At 40.9% G+C, this 17,452-nt stretch overlaps 1 protein-coding gene across 1 annotated transcript; it reads right to left on the bottom strand.

Moving 5' to 3' along the window:
• Positions 1–5,835: 5,835 nt before the first annotated feature.
• LOC148353479 (SH3 domain-binding protein 5-like) lies at positions 5,836–8,563 on the bottom strand. Its single transcript, XM_088351950.1, has 2 exons — positions 8,446–8,563; positions 5,836–6,575 (listed from the first exon to the last, which is right to left on the bottom strand). The coding sequence occupies exon 2, from the start codon at positions 6,347–6,349 to the stop codon at positions 5,870–5,872; it is 480 nt and encodes a 159-aa protein (XP_088208076.1). The 5' UTR covers positions 6,350–6,575; positions 8,446–8,563; the 3' UTR covers positions 5,836–5,869.
• Between the last annotated feature and the right edge of the window lie 8,889 nt (positions 8,564–17,452).

The following is a 17,452-nucleotide window of genomic DNA, read 5'->3' as shown; positions in this document are numbered from 1 at the left end:
TATAAATATGAGCATTGTGACTTGATAGCAGATAAGGAGCGGGCTCTTCTGCACAAATAAGCATGACATTGCCTCAATAAATCTTCTAGATAATGTGACACCACCTCCCCCCTTATCGGTTTTGACCATTTCTAGCAACTTTTTTTCTTCTTAATTTGCATTCATGAAACATTCATTCGAAGAGCCTAAACCTGAGGAAAAGATATACTTATTTTTTACTACCAACAGTTTTACTACGCTTTTCTGGGTATGGACTTGATTAATGACCGATTAAGATCCTGACAATTAAAAATCAAAATGCATTTTTGAGACAGCTAATTAATTAGATAGATTGTCAAGATTCTGATAACATTTTGAAACCTGAATTACTGTGCACCATTAGAGTATCACCTTCGTTGAGTCTCAGAACCTTTTTTGCGTGGCATTTTTCTTTTTTGCAGTCATTTTAACATAAAAATGTGAAACAAAAATGGTAAGACTAAGTCCAGATGGAGACTAAAATCATTTTTGGGAGTTGTTACATCTGGGGTAAAATACCTGACCGCATGTAAAAAATTGTATTGATATTCAATTTCATCCTGGCCTAGGAAAGTGGAATGTCTTTCTGGAAACAAATACTGGGTGGCTATTTAGTTGACTTTTTACCATTATAGGAATCAAGCTCTAGCTTTACTTTTCTAACTAACAATCAAGCTACACTTTTTAACTATTTAGCAAGCCATTTTCCTAAGTTGCTAGTTTAAAAGGTACAGTATATCAAGCTGGGTGCCATTTTGCGCTTATTAGTAAAAAAAGGAGCTCTCAGCTTGAAAAAGGTTGAAAACTCTTGATTTAGGACCTCCTAGTAGCAAAAAAAAACTTAATTTATTAAAAAAACTATATTATTTAAATAACGAGCAAGAATATATCAACCATCATATGACATGAATTTGTTAAAATATTCCTAGGTCAAGAAATGAGTATGTCATGATTACCGATGTGAAACACCTGTACCCGCTCCCTTGGCGCCAACTGCCTCGGACTTTGATTGGCTCCCTGTCCCTATTCAAACCCACTCCTATCTGACCCCTTTTGTCAGTCCGTCTGCGAACCTCAGTTAACACTAGGCAAGCCTTTTTCGACCGTGACTCCCAGCTGTTTTTTGCTCCCATCTGTCCACCGGCTTCGACCCGTTTTTGATCCTGACCACGTCTACTCTCCCATGCCGGATTTCGACCTGTTTTTGTCCTCGACCACGTCTACTCTCCTTTCCTGGCTTACCACTCGCCTCCGACCCCGACCACGTTTTTGCTTACCTCTACCGGCACCAGAAAAGTGACTCTGTCCGTGATTTTGTCGGAGAGGGCTTTTTATTCCCTCGTGATTTTCCGTACTCGACACCACCATCGTTCGACACGGAAGATCCACTTCCGCGTTCAGAGCGACTTGCTTCCCGCGTCCACCAATCACCGGATCGTGGGCACGACCCTTTCTTCCAATAAAACTTGTGAGAAACACAACGCAAGTGGGTCTTGTCTCCGTTCTGGTCCTGACAGAGCATTTATTTTGCATAGGATGAACGTGACATAAATTGAGCTGACATCACTGCCCGCCATCTTGCTGAAACGGTTAACCTATGACCTAAAAAATGCTGGGCAAAAATAAAAAGTAAAATGGTGCATTTTGGTTATTTTGATTCTCTGTCGTTTATTTTACTTCTTGTGCTTTTCAGCACTCGTTTTTATTTACACAGTACAGCAACACCTGGTTGTCAAATGATACACAATGTCCGTTTAAGAAAAAAAAAAGTCCCATAAAAAAATTAACAAGGACAAGCTTTCTTAAATGCATAAAACCGACATTTAAAAAAGATGAAGGACATTGTGGAGAACAGATAAATCATGTGAGGAAAATCACCAAAAGTAAACATCTCAACACTAAAAAGAATGACAAGCCGCAAATACAGAAAGCATCTGCAATGTGTGTTGATTTCACAATAATGAAAATAAAAAATTACTTGTCTTTACGTAGTTAATTAAAAGGGGTGTTTTTTTTAAATAATTTCATTAATAACTATCTAATTTGTTTCCATTTCATATATACATTTATAAATTGATAAATGTGTCTTTTTATTGAAATAATTTGAAACCGAAAAATATAAAAAGGGACTTTAAAATAACTTTTTTTTGAGGTATCTGCTGATATGACATTGCCGCCGACTGATGAATTTTTAGTCCTGACTTATTGCTCATTAAGAAAATCCACATTCTCTCTGTGTGTGGCCCATAAGGCATTTTTTTTTGTACAGCATGGAGCGTTACTCAACTATTTATATTAAATCAAATCATGGATTGCAATGTATTCGTTCTTTGACATTTCTTCATTCGCAACAATTGAATACAATTACAATGGGGCTGTCAGGACCAGAACGGTGAGAGGACCCACTTGCGTTACGTTTCTCTCAGTTTTATTGGAAGATAGGAAAGGGTTGCCCCCACGATCCGGTGATCGCTGGGCGCGGGAAACAGGTCGCTCTGAACGCGGAAGTGGGACTTCCGTGGCGAGCGATGGCTGTGTCGGAAATGGAAAAACGGGTCAGTAGCCGGGACAGGAGAGCAATAACGTGGTCGGAAGCGAGTCGTAGGTCAGGAAAGGAGAGTAGACGTCGTCGGAGACAAGAAAAAGTCGAAGCCAGGACGGGAGAGTTGACGTGGTCAGGATCAAAAATGGGCCGAAGCCGGGGGATAGACAGGAGCAAAAAAACAGGTTGGAGTCATGGTCGAAAAAAGGGGCTTGCCTTGTGTAAACTGAGGTTCGCAGACGGACTGACAAAAGGGGACAGATAATAGTGGGTTTGAATAGGGATAGAGAGCCAATCAGAGTCCGAGGCAGTTGGCGCCAAAGGAGCGGGCACAGGTGATGCATATCGGTAATCACCTATTACACCTATTTTTGGTTGTGTGTCACCAGTAGCAAATGGTAAGCAGCGCACGCAGACTGTGGCGTGGCATATACAGGGACAACAAACCAATGAGAAATCAATAGGGTAAATGAAAGCTGTCAGAGTTTATAAAGATATAAACCCATTGCTGACCATAGTATTCAGATAAAGGCATTTAAATAGAGTTTAAAACTACTGCGCATGCAGTGAGGTTGACCCGGCAGCCATCTTGTCTGGCTAGCTGGATCGATCTGACTACATCCGGTTCCAGTAGACGTATTTATTGAAAGGTCACGCATGCGCAGTAATATACAATGGAGTCGCGCATGCGTATTACATGACAATGGAATTAGACTGAAAACGTAGATCTTTGAAAATGTGACTGTGTGTGTGAGATGATTACTTGTATAAAGAGAATAGAAAAACAGGTTAAACAAGTTAATTTCATAGGAATCTGAGAAATACACAATAACTAAAAGTAGCTTACTTTACATTTTGTCACGGTCGCCATGGCTACCAATCTGCCGCGCCCCCGAACTCAGCTGCAGCAGATCAGCTGATTGCTGGTCTGCTATTTAAGGCTGGATTTTGGGTTTGGCGGGCGCTGGCTCATTACACAATCCCAGGTCTGTTATGCCTTGTCCTGTTTTAGGTTTAAAGATTTTCCGTCTGTTATGCCTTGTCCTATTGAGTTCGTGCCGGAGGAACTCTGTACCATTCTGTTCTGACTGTAAGAATGTTTTTGTTTGTCTTGTCCCTGACTTTTGGACAACTTTTATTTTGTTAAATAAAACTTATGGATCGTCAACGCAATTGAGTTCTCCCTTCCTGCCTCCTGCCTTCTGCCTCCGTTCTGGTCCGGTCACCCCACTCCACGCCACCACGCCACGTGACAGAATGAGCCAGCCACGACAAGAACTCAGCGAACGATCCCAGCGCGATTTGGGGAGACCTGGAGAACGCAGCTTGGCAAGCGCCCACTGAGTCCGACTTCGACTCCCTGCCCGTTCGAACCACGGCCCCGCCTGTCGTGGCCATTGCTGTGCCTCGAATGGGGTCCCGGGAGGAATTGACGCCTGCCTGTTCGACTCTCATGCCTGCCTGCCCGACTCCCGTGCCGATTGCCTGCTATTCAGTCTCCCCTGCCTGCCAGTCCGACTCCGCTGCCTGCCAGTCCGACTCCGCTGCCTGCCAGTCCGACTCCGCTGCCGGCCAGTCCGACTCCGCTGCCGGCCAGTCCGACTCCGCTGCCTGCCAGTCCGGCTCCGCTGCTCCTGTTTTGCCGGTTCTGATTTTGACTCTCTCCTGTTTTGCCGGTTCTGATTTTGACTCTCTTCTGTGTTTGCCGGTTCTGAATCTCTGTCTGTCCTCTGTGTTTGCCGGTTCTGAATCCCTGTCTGTCCTCTGTGTTTGCCGGTTCTGAATCCCTGTCTGTCCTCTGTGTTTGCCGGTTCTGATTCCCTGTCTGTCCTCTGTGTTTGCCGGTTCTGATTCCCTGTCTGTCCTCTGTGTTTGCCGGTTCTGATTCCCTGTCTGTCCTCTGTCTTTGCTGGTTCTGATTCCCTGTCTGTCCTCTGTGTTTGCCGGTTCTGATTCCCTGTCTGTCCTCTGTCTTTGCCGGTTCTGATTCCCTGTCTGTCCTCGTGTTTGCCGGTTCTGATTCCCTGTCTGTCCTCGTGTTTGCCGGTCCAGTTTGTCTGCCGGCCCCCCCCCAACCCTGCCGAGCGTCGAACCATTCCGGGGCGTGAGGTAGTATTTTTTTTTTTTTCCTTTTTTGGGGACCTCAGGAGCTGTCCCTTAAAGGGGGGGGCTCTGTCACGGTCGCCATGGCTACCAGTCTGCCGCGCCCCCGAACTCAGCTGCAGCAGATCAGCTGATTGCTGGTCTGCTATTTAAGGCTGGATTTTGGGTTTGGCGGGCGCTGGCTCATTACACAATCCCAGGTCTGTTATGCCTTGTCCTGTTTTAGGTTTAAAGATTTTCCGTCTGTTATGCCTTGTCCTATTGAGTTCGTGCCGGAGGAACTCTGTACCATTCTGTTCTGACTAAGAATGTTTTTGTTTGTCTTGTCCCTGACTTTTGGACAACTTTTATTTTGTTAAATAAAACTTATGGATCGTCAACGCAATTGAGTTCTCCCTTCCTGCCTCCTGCCTTCTGCCTCCGTTCTGGTCCGGTCACCCCACTCCACGCCACCACGCCACGTGACACATTTCCCCCCTGTCGTGAATTTCAAAGAACATCAATAAAAACAATACCAGCAGTTTCAAATTAAAACATCATTAAAAAAAAAATTCATGGAGAGGCGAAAACCTTCAAAAAGGAAAAAAAATCTCTCCTCCTAGGAATGTCTTTTTCTGGAAAAACGGGATGAAAAAAATTGGACAACTAAAACTAACAACAACAAAAAAAACGCTTATTTTTTCAGTGTAGTTCATTCTTCTCAAAAATAAAAACAAATCTCTTCGAACACAAGGCCATCGTTAACTCTAAGGGTCATTGATAGAGACTGCGAGAACTAAAAAAAACAAAATAAAAAGAAAAGAACCCAAAAATCCTTTTCGAAACTGTAGCATCGCTAAGCAGGCAGCAGATTATCCCAGATAGTTCTACCCATTCAGCCCATGACTTTATGGCCTTCTTTAATAAGATGATTCAACGCGTACGGGAAGACATTTCTAAAGACAATGTTAATACATCACATATTAAAGGGCTGAAATCTATAGACGGCCGTGTGGAGTCTTGTGAGTCGGGTATTAGTTTGTAATGTTACATATGGGCAACAAACATTCTCACTGGCCACCTTCGCCACACACCAACTTCCATGATCTCTTAACAAATTGATAACGACAAGATACTAAAACAGATGAGTTTGTTAACGAAGAAAAAAAATAAAAAACTAGAATCTCGTTCCTGCCATTGCCTAGAAGAGTTTTGGCGGCAGTTCTTTCACAGTGTTTTTACGGCCACGGTCTTCTGGATAACGTTGTCCGAAGTTTTGGCGCTGTTTCGTTGGCGTTGCAGGTTGAGGAAACTGAAGCAAGCCTCCAGGTTGAAGGTCCGCTTGCTGCCGCTGTTTTGGTTCCAGTCGTTGTTGTTGACAATAACCTGTCCGTTGTCCAACACCACTTCAGCACCCTCTGCTCGCTCACCTCTTTCCAGGTCGCAATCAGGAGATGAGGCCCAGCTACATTCGCTGCGAAGGTCAAGCACGGGCGAGATGAGGCCGAAGTTAGACAGGGAGACTGTGCCGGGCAGGTCCAGGCTGCAGGGCCTGGATGGATGCAAGGACGACGAGGAGCTGCTGGACGGGTTCGGTGACGGACAGGAAGAGGTGAGGGCTGAGGGTTGCTGGGTGAAGAACCGAGATGACACCAATTCTTGACACCATCCTGAGACCAGCTGCCAGAGTACAGCCAATCGAGCCATCCCCGATGCACGCCCCCCTCCTGGGCCACGGTGCTCCTGAGGCTCCCCATGGTGGCAAGGGCATCGATGATTGTCTCATTTTCATCCCCCTGCAGTGGCCCTGGTGAACCCAGGCACACCAACAGCCGTGGGGGGCGACGAGCAGAACCATGTAAGGGCCATCCGAGCGTGGACTGGACCAGGCTTTTCGTTTTACCAGTATCAGATCACCAGGGGTCACCGTCTTCTGTGTGGATGAGAGAAAACAGAGATAAATAGAGATAGAGAGAGATAGAGAGAGAGAGAGAGAGAGAGAGAGAGACCTAAAAATTATTTTTAAATTAGGTTATCCTAATTAGATGTTCATCCCCCCTGTTGAGACATTTCCTTATGGCTCAATTTAACCTGAAAAGCAACTAATTAATTTATTTATATATTCGTATATTTTCTTAAATTATCTTTATATGTATTATTAGTGAAGGCAAAATCCCCGCTTTAAGTTGCGATATCCATTCTGAGCACTATATCCCAAGACTCTAAATCAAAAAAACTATTTTTCAAAATTGATAGCTCTAAATCTCAAATTTGGCTTTTTACTAATTTCAGTCACTGAATTTGTTTAACTATTATCATCTTCAAAATCACTCTGATTTGAGTGACATGGTGTTTTCTTGTTTGTGGATTGGCCGTTGTCCAAAAATTCTGTGTGTGTGTTTTTCCATTTAACCTTCTTTTTATTTTCTTCTCTTGATTTTTATATGTGTTATCTTGCTGTTGGTCATCCTTCTCTAGGTATATGACCAGGGTTGATAGTTAAATCATCAACTTAGCCAAGTAAAACACTTTTACTGTTATGATTCACTCTTTGTAAAAATCATAACTGATGCATTATCCTCTCAGTAAGTAAGTTTGTTTAAGATAAAAATGTTTTACAAAGAAAGCAGGTAATTCACGCTCAAGGTGAATGACTCCGCCAAGAAGAAAAATGCCACCCAAAAATGTTTTCAATGTGGGCAATACTCTAACGGTGTATGGTCATTCTAATTGGTTATTGTTAAGCTATTTGACAAACATTTGGATTGTTTGATTGTTTTATATTATAGCATATTCTTTTTGTGTAATATTTTTCTATCCATCGAAAACCTCATAATTTGAATTTCAAAAATCAATCATATGGAGAGCTTATTCAGAAGACAATTTTTCATCAATTGTGGACAAAACTAGTCTAAGATTTTAACCCTTATTATACTGAAGTCCAACCAAAACGTTTCACGTTTCTCGTTCTGAAGTTAGAATTTACCAGCCTCTTAAAAACTTCCCCCCCAACTGAGTTCAAAACTCAGTTCAACTTTTATGCATACAAGTGAAATAAAACAGCATTTATCATTTTGTAAGATAAATTTATCAATCTTCCTCATGTACATTTACACTTTTTATTAACAAGACTCTATGTAACTTCAAGCAGACTTATTCTTGAGTTCCAGGCTTGAATTGCGTATTCCACAGTACATTCACCGTTTGAATGTTGCTCTTGGCCCATCAAAAGTACTTTTCCAAAATGTGTCCATCTCAAAAACGAAATGAAATTGCTCCGTTGTCTTTTGTCAGTTCCACTGCAACTGGCTGACAATCAGTTCAGGTATCTCTTGTTAGCTGTCCGAAAAGCAGCTGGGGTGTGCTCTATCACCCCGTGACCTCGCTGTTGATAAGCGGCGCAGACAATGGATGAATGGATGTCTTTGTTAATTTTTCTCAACTGTGTTCCCCATCACAGCAAATAACATTTTGTCCATCTTTATTCTGATGTGCCCCCTTTTTGACAGTTTGTATGTCCTTTGGAGAGTCCATTGATTTTCAAACGATGTCTTCTCTTTAGTGGAACTCAGTAGAACTTAAGAGTCTTGTTAAGTCCATCGTGCTTACGTACTGGGATGTCTTGGTAAATTAGCTGGACTATTCAATGGCCTAATTTTTTCTCTAAATTAAATTCCCATGTAGACATTATTTTAGTTTAATTAATTCCTATCCATTTGTTTCCCGTGCAGTTATATTTTTAGTCTGAAATCGACGTGTGTGTCCAGGACGCAACTTTTTTGCCACAAAATTGTCATTATTACCTAATTACTCTTTAACAAAGATTTACTGCACTCCAAACTTTTCATCGTTGTTTTGGTCTCGTGTTTTGAGTTTTCGTCTGCACGCCGATCTTGGTCAACGAAATCTCGTCGCTTCGAGATTATGTCATTGCTGTGGTGCTTGTCGTCGAGCGAAGGTTAAGTCAGTCTTTTTTTTTAGAGACCCGGCTTTTTTGGCTCAACTCATTAAAGAGAGCCGGCTCTCAAACGGCTCACTTGCTTTGATGATTGATATTACGAATTATATTGTACAAAGAAGTTAAGGAAAAAAGGAAGTAAAAATGGAGAAAATGAAAAAAGACAGGTTTGTGGTTATCCCTTTAATCAGTATACAGTAATCCCTCGGTTATCGCGGTTAATGGGGACTGAGACCATCATCAGTTGACATAAGCTCGCGCTTGTTTAAGTCAATAAATGCTTTTATTGAGAAGGTAAGGTATAATTTTTAGACCAGCGAAGCTCTGAACCTGCAAAAGTGGAACTGCAAACTAGCAAGGTTCCACTGTATTACCAAATATTACCTGCATATTATCATTAAATTCTTTTATGTCTATCATATTATCATTATTGAAAGTTCAGATGTCAAATGATTCCATATATATATATTTATATATATATATATATATATATATATATATATATATATATATATATATATATATATATATATATATATATATATATATATATATATATATATATATATATATATATATGGGCAGCACGGCGGCGCAGTGGTTAGCGCTTGTGCGGCACAGTTCATGTCATGGGAACCTGTCGTGGGTTAAAATCCAGCTCCAGACTTCCTGTGCGGAGTTTGTATGTTCCCCCCGTGCTTGCGTGGGTTTCCTCCGGGCACTCCGGTTTCCTCCGTCGTTCCAAAAACATGCATTTCAGGTGAATTGGCCGGTCCAAATTGTCCCTAGGTGTGAATGAGCGAATGAGTTGTCTGTCCCTGTGTGCCCTGCGATTGGCTGGCAACCAGTTCAGGGTTATGGTTCATACTGGCCGGATACAAACACATAAAACATTTTCTTGTTTTTCACCTATCAACACCCTTATTCATTGTCATACTCCTTTAATATTGTCATCATTGTTATTTTACTCACCTCTTTTAACTCATTTAATATTGTCATCACCTTTATTATTGATACCTTCCTCTTCATTCCATTTCCTCGTTTTTTTTATCTTCTGTGATTCTGTTAATAACTTGATTATCTTCAAAATTGATATCGACTCTCTTACCTCTTACCTCTTTTCTGTACCTCCTTGGTCTAGCCAGGGGGGGGTCGCCATTTGGAGTCCAAATGAGACAAGAGCCAAATCTCATTGTTATCTCCATCTCTACGACTTATAAGGTAGTGTTAGTGAATTAGTGTTACTGTAGACTTAATTTTGAAGTATTCCCATGGTAGTATTTTCATAGTAGTCCATAGTAATATTTCCGTAGAATATCTAGTATTTTTTAACTGTAACAATGAAATAGTGTAGTGTTTTTTTGGTATTTTTAGTCGTATTATTATAGTATTTCTGTCATAATATTCATGTAGTAGTATTTTAAAGTATTTATGTAGTAGAATTTTTATTATCGTGATACTTTGCCATTGCATTTCTTCCTTTGTGATTAACTGCAAGTGAATGGCTGAATCAAGAGAAATTGACCCCGAGAGGTTTAACTCGGACACAACAACTTATTTGATTATTTTGCATCAGCATCTTCTCTCTATAATGTTATTTGTGTATGAATTCTGTGGTATTTCTTTCTTTTTCTTCTAAAGCAAAACAATATATTATGTCCATGTTTATTAGCAATCAATTAGATATTCATCCTTGCAATAAATTTCTTTCATTTTTATAGCTTCTCCATAAAAGTACTGTTATAAATGGTAAAAATGGTCTGCATTTATACAGTGCCTTTCAAGTCAATGAAGACCTCCAAAAGCACTCTACAATGTGTTGTGTTTCATACTTACCCATTCATTTTAAATCTACTAGATTTAAAATGAAATCATCTGCATTTATATAGCGCTTCCCAAGTCAAAACCCCAAACCTCTTTACAGTGTGGTTCGCATTTCCCAATAGCGGCCGTGCAGCCATGTAAGGCGCTAACCTGCTTATTGAGGGTATTAGGGGTTCAGTGACCCTTCGACATGTAACACGGAGAAGCCAGGAATTGAACCCGCGATCTCTTGATCCCAAGACGAGCACTCTACCTCCTGAACTCATTTGTTTTCCAATCGATACATTTTAATTCCATACTTTTTTAGAATAAAGTATTTATTAACAATTTTTCAACATTTTTGTATAAAAATGCTTTTATCTCAAATTATTCTATTCCAATTCACTCAATTAGATTTTTCCTAGTCTTCCCAGTCCTTTATTTCCCAATTTTGAACTGAAAACAGGAATATTTTATCTTTTTCGGTATAATTCTGGCATTATCTTGATTTAACGCATCTAAAATCCCTCACTCATATTTTTCCTAAACTTAATTTATCAATTTTCAATTATTAAAAAAAACAAAAATATTTGGACCGAAAAAAAAAATCTCAAGGGCCGTCTGTGGCCCGCGCTCCCCATGTTGCGCACAATCTGTGTTGAACACCAATTCCTCAAAAAGTCAATTTTTTCGACTCCTTACGATATGCTCTATCAATTCCTCTTAAAACATCACTTTTTTAAACGATCTTCGCCGTTTTTAAAAATGTTTTTCACCATTTTAGGAGCACATTGTTTGAGCCATTTTTTTCTAAACGCAAGTGATACAAAACACGTAAGACAATGGAAAAAAAGTTTATAGGAAAGTAGACATGGAGAATTCACATGACAACGAATAAGACATACACAGGGCCCAGACCAACGAACTTCTAATCAATTTTAACAAAATTTAGTGATTTTGTTTTCCCTCCAAATTTTTTAAATCCGTGTCTAAATTGAAACTTGCACACTAGCTTAACTTTTTCCCTACTGAAGCCACGTGGTTTATCTTAATAGTTTTTTATTTTCAAACAATTTCAAAAGGGGACTCTACCGTTTGCAGAGTTTTAACTTTAAAACACCACCGTTTGCGGAGTTTAACTTTTTCAGATTCTTCAACAGAAGACTCACCGTTTGCGTATCTTAACTGCTCCAGATTCTTACACTATTTCAACAGAAGACTTCACCGTTTGTGTATCTTAACTGTTTTAGAAATGTGTATCTTTGGGCTAGTAAGCAGACTCTCCAGTGTACTTAGCTAAGGTTTATGTGGGGCCGATTGCTCCATGGCGCGGCTTGTCTCGCTTACTAGCGCCCCTATCGTAATTGTTGTTTTAATTTAAATGGCTTCTCTTAAAATTATTAATATTATTCAAATTTTATATTAATAAATGCACTTTACCTGAATGCCTGTCTGGTTCGAATAGAGGTTGTTTCTGGCCACGTGTGAGCCCCAAATTTCAGGCCGCATGTTCGTCTGCAATCCGCGACAATCTGCTCAGAAAAAGCAACTATCCCTTCCCTTTCTCTCTCAGTCTCTATCTACTCAACTGCTCAATCCTTAACATTTTAATAACCACAATGCGCTTCTAAGTCCGAAAATCTTTGATCTGACAGCAACTTCTTATGAAGCCCGAAGTACTCATGGTCAGTGACAGCTTTGACTTGCAATGTTCGGGACTCCAATCCCTGCCCGAACACATACAGTCGAGCGAATAGGGTAGGTGAGAACGGTGGGAATTAAGCCCTATTCCTGATGTCCTATACCTTCTTCCCTTGAGGTGTCGTGATCCACTCACCAAAACTCCTTGGAGACCGGGTGTATGCCAAATTCCTAGAGGCATGTCCCGAAGGCGCAAAAACTGACAACATTGCGCAATTCACCTTTTTCCTCATTGGCTTTGCTGTTATTGCTTTTCTTGCCATACAGTTTAAGTCCCCCTGTCAAAGAAATCTCTGCTGTCCCCAATGTTCCCTCCATGCTGTGCGCGTGCAGATTTGCGCACTGCCCAGTCTGTCTCAGGGCTAAAAACAGGGCTATGGACTTTAATTCACTAGATAACTCGAAAAAAATTATTGTGCATGCAGGCAAAAACAATGCGGGTTCCCTCTGCAATGTTTAAGGCGAGTTCTTCTAAAGTCAATGTCAGCTCGAGAGTGAAAAATAAAGCAAGCATGCATGTGACCTTGAATTTCTGCTTATTTTTTCAAAAATAAAAAATAAAAATCTTGTATTATTTTGTTATCACTAAGACATCGAAATATAGAGAGACAAGTGTGGTTTACTTTTATTATCGCCTGTACGGTTAGACAACGCTGCAACATGACCTATCTTACCTCCGAGCCTACATCAATGTTGCTGTGCAAGTTTTCGGTCTTTTTTAGAGAAGCGTCTCTTTTGGCTTGATTACCAAAAAAGCCGTCTCTTTTGACACCCTGATGGCTCTTCAGATTGTTTTTGTTGCTTTTATCCATATATTACCAATTACTATGTTACATTATGCAGAAAATGGCTTCAAAGGGAGTAAAACAATGCAAAAAAAAAACAGAAAACTAAAAAAAGAAACCCCAAAAAAGTAAAAGAACAAAGAGAGAGAAAAGCAGGAGCAGGGAAAAAGAAAAATGCAAGAGAAAAGGAAAAAAGGGAAAAATATATAACAAATAAAAAAAGAAAACTTGAGAACAAAAAATAGCAATAACAAATAGCTAGGAAAAAAAAACAAAAGACGAAAAATTTAAAGAAAAAGAGTTAAAATCTAAAGATGAAAAAAAGCAGGTAAAAAGAAAATCTTTTTTGTCTCTTTGTCTTCTGTTACAATCAAATAATTTGCACATTATTTGAATGTAACAATCCATCTTTTGCCTACGTTGTACTCCAACTAAAAAAAAGTGTGATTAAATGCAGTTATGTATTGTGCAACGAAATAAATAAACCGACAAAATGTTAGTCTTTTTTGACAAAAGACTTTTTAAAAAATTGAAATCTTGTGTAATAGTTGTCATATAAAAAATGACGTATGGGCTGTACAACCCTTTCAATATTATATTAGCCATTTCATTAATAGGTAAAAAAATATTTCACTATTGCCGGAAACTCAGCAAATCTTAACTTGATTTAATTTTCTGGTTTTAGACATGACTGATAGTGATGTGGTTGCCACACTTGCGATTGATGTTACTCATCGTTGTTCCAAATGACGGTCACAAACTTTAAGTGATTGCTCAGACCCGTGCAAGTTACAGGCAACATTGGTCATCCCCCAGAGTCGCAAATAGATAGATAGATAGATAGATAGATAGATAGATAGATAGATAGATAGATAGATAGATAGATAGATAGATACTTTATTCATCCCCGCAGGGAAATTCACATTTCCAGCAGCATCCCTGCGCTGAGAACAATACAATAATAAAGCAAAAGGAATACAATATACAAATACCCAAAGTGACGTGCTAATATCCACTGTAGCGTGTTGTATAGAGTATTTAAATAGTGCTACATAAAATACACACTGCAATAAAAATACGGTAATATGCAATGTAGGGGGTATGGTCTAATGTGGGCCTTTACTCCGCTTGGTGGAGATAAAGAGCCTCATTGCAGGAGGAAGAAAAGATCTCTTCAGTCTGTCCGTGGTACAAGACAGTGACAGCAGTCTGTCGCTGAAGCTGCTCTTCTGTCTGGATATAATGCTGTGTAGTGGATGTGAGGAATTGTCCATGATTGACCGCAGCTTTTTCAGTGCCCATCTCTCAGTTACTGTTGTCAGGCTGTCCAGCTCTGTTCCCACAACAGAGCTCGCTTTCCTCGCCAGTTTATTGAGACGAGAGGCATCCTTCTTCATGACGCTGCCTCCCCAACACGCTGCCGCATAGAAGAGGGCGCTTGCCACAACTGTCTCATAGAATATTTTCAGGAGCTTTTTGCTGACGTTGAAGGAGGCCAGCCTTCTGACGAAGTAAAGTCGGCTTTGACCTTTCCTACATGGAGCTTCTGTGTTGGTAGTCCAGTCCAGTTTGTTGTCCAGCTGCACACCCAGGTATTTGTAGGTCTGGACAATTTCTACACATTCTCGTTTGATGGTTACAGGAACCGGGTGAGTTCTCCTGAAGTCCACCACCATCTCCCTGGTCTTGGTGGTGTTCAGGTGCAGGTGGTTTGCGTCACTCCATTGGACAAAGTCCTGAATCAATTTCCTGTACTCCTCCACCTGCCCACTTCTGATACATCCCACGATCGCAGTGTCATCAGCAAACTTTTGCATGTGGCAGGACTCAGAGTTGTACTGAAAGTCCGATGTATACAGAGTGAATAGGAATGGAGAGAGCATGGTCCCCTGCGGAGATCCTGTGCTGCTAACCACAGTGTCCGATGTACAGCCCCACTGTTTCACATACTGGGGTCTGCCTGTCAGGTAGTCCGTAATCCATTGATGCCACTTTTCAACCTGAAATAGGCTGGACGTGGCTTGTGAAATTTCACACATAAAAAAAGTGTAACTGGACAGGAAGGCTTCCACTTTGGTTTGAAAGAGCCATTGAAGAATTCATCTTCAGGATTTCTGGGGACAGAAAACAAAAACATGAACCTTTAAGTGAGAAAGATGCATTGTGTCGAATGAAAAAATACATTCTACCCAGAAGTGCTCTTATCATATCCTTTTTTTTCTTAAAACCTCATTCTTATCTATTCTTGGATTGTGATTTGCATGTAATGTGACAATAAAATACACCAATAATAGAGGTTGGCTGCATTTCCTCTGGCTGATGTTTTTTTCACACTGTGTCTGACCCAAAAAAAACATACCCTTTTTTTTTTACTTCACAGATTTGATCGTGTAAGACAATGTAAATACAAAACAACAAGCCTCGGCAGGGTGATTTTTGTCAAGGTTTGTAAAAAAGGCATTTTTCCAGAGTGTGACTATTTGTGTAATATATTAAGATTTTTCCAAAATGTGTTCATAAAAAATGATAATTGGTGTGCAGCTCTTGATTGTAGGGGTGGGAGATACTGATTGTCTTCAGGTGAGAATGGGCGAGTGAGTTGTCTGTCTCTGTGCCTTGTGACTGGCTGGCAAAATCATAATCAATAAGAAAATCTATCAATCCTTAAAAATTAACAAATGACTGAAGAAACCACATCTGTGATACGATAAAATAACTTTTATTCTTTTCAACTCCCTGTATTAACAGTTATCTTGAGTGGGGGGATGTCCTCCTCCATACTGGTGTCGAAAGGGGGAGGGACCGCTTCAGTACTCTGGGGTGAGGACGAGTTGGGGTGGTCAAACTTGTTAAAAAAGTTGTTTAACTGGTTAACCCTTCCCACATCTACGTCCGGGGCCGCACCCCGCTTTGGTGCTGCAGCCGGTGATGGTTCTCATCCCTTCCCACACCTCCTTTATGCTGTTGTTCTGCAGCTTTTTCTCCAACTTCCTCCTGTACTGCTCCTTCGCTTCCCGGAGCTGGACTCTGAGCTCCCTCTGTACTCGTTTTAGCTCCTGCTGATCACTATCTTTAAAGGCCCTCTTCTTTTGGTTCAAAAGGCACTTGATGTCGCTTGTGATCCAGGGCTTGTTGTTGGCATAGCAGTGTACAGTTCTTACAGGAACAACACTGTCCATACAGAAGTTAATGTAGTCAGCAGTGCAGTTTGCCACCTCCTCAATGTCCCCACTGCTGAACCCTAGCAGGACATCCCAGCCAATACATGCAAAGCAGTCTCTCAGAGCCTGCTCTGCCTCAGTAGACCATTTCCTGAATGAGCTTGTGGTTGTTGGTAGCCTCCTCACTTTGGGCAGGCAGTGGCGTAGCACTGTATGCGTCCTTAATGTTTGCACACAGTAGGTCAATAGTCCTATTACCCCTGGTTTTGCAGTCCACATACTGGAAGAAAGAGGGCAGTGTTGTATCTAGAGTCACGTAATTGAAGTCCCCAGAGATTAAAAAGACGGCCTCGGGGTGCTGTGTTTGGCAACAGTACTACTTGCGCATCAGCGCGCGGTGGGATGTAAACAGTAACATCAATGGCGTGTGCAAACTCTCTGGGCAAGTAATAGGGACGCAAACTTACGGCCAAAAGTTCGACAACACGGGAGCAGATAGAAATCTTTGTGTTACACTACCTCGTGTTCACGTAGATAGCGAGTCCGCCTCCTCTCCGCTTCCCGCAGGCTTTTGTGTCTATGTCTGCCCTAACAGCGCAGAAAACGGGTGGCTCGACGTTAGCGTCCGGAACGATAGACGTGAGCCACGTTTCCGTAAAACAATGTATTCTTTGATGTTTTTCACGAGCACAGCCAGTTTGTCAAACTTATTTAGTAGAGAGTTGACATTCCCCATGATTATGGACGGTACCGCCACTTCGCCGATAGCCAATTAGCTCTACAGCCACGATAGGGCCCCCTCAACCCTTCAGGTAAATGGGGAATCACGCCGGCACGAGAATACTTCAGTGAACGGAGTTGATTCCTCGAATTAACGCATTTTTGTGCGTTATACACAAAGAGGTAAGTATTAGTTTCAGGAGCGAGCAGCAGCAAGTCAACTGCAGGAGACAGAGTGGGAAAGGTGAGATGGCACAACATTCATTTGGACAGGTAACTTAAAATTAGTTTTACCTGGTTATTTCAGTATGAGACATTATTTTCCCCCCATTTTCCACTTATTGAAACATAAATATTTTGTTTGTTTGTTTGTACATGATTCAAATTGAATCGTTTCTTCCGGCGCCGTCACGAATGGCAGCCACTCCAGCAGCTCCCGTGTTATTTTCGATTGTTCTCGATTGTTTGTTCTCAGCTCAGGGATGCTGCTGGAAATGTGAATTTCCCTTCGGGGATGAACAAAGTATCTATCTATCTATCTATCTATCTATCTATCTATCTATCTATCTATCTATCTATCTATCTATCTATCTATCTATCTATCTATCTATCTATCTATCTATCTATCTATCTATCTATCTATCTATCTATCTATCTATCTATCTATCTATCTATCTATCTA

The sequence above is a fragment of the Urocampus carinirostris genome, chromosome 13 (genome assembly GCF_059441175.1).
Source record: "Urocampus carinirostris isolate Australia breed hairy pipefish chromosome 13, RoL_Ucar_1.0, whole genome shotgun sequence".
NCBI classification, from domain to species: domain Eukaryota; kingdom Metazoa; phylum Chordata; class Actinopteri; order Syngnathiformes; family Syngnathidae; genus Urocampus; species Urocampus carinirostris.
The sequence above is the reverse complement of the archived record's forward strand: the minus strand, read 5'-3'. Positions and strand labels throughout refer to the sequence as shown.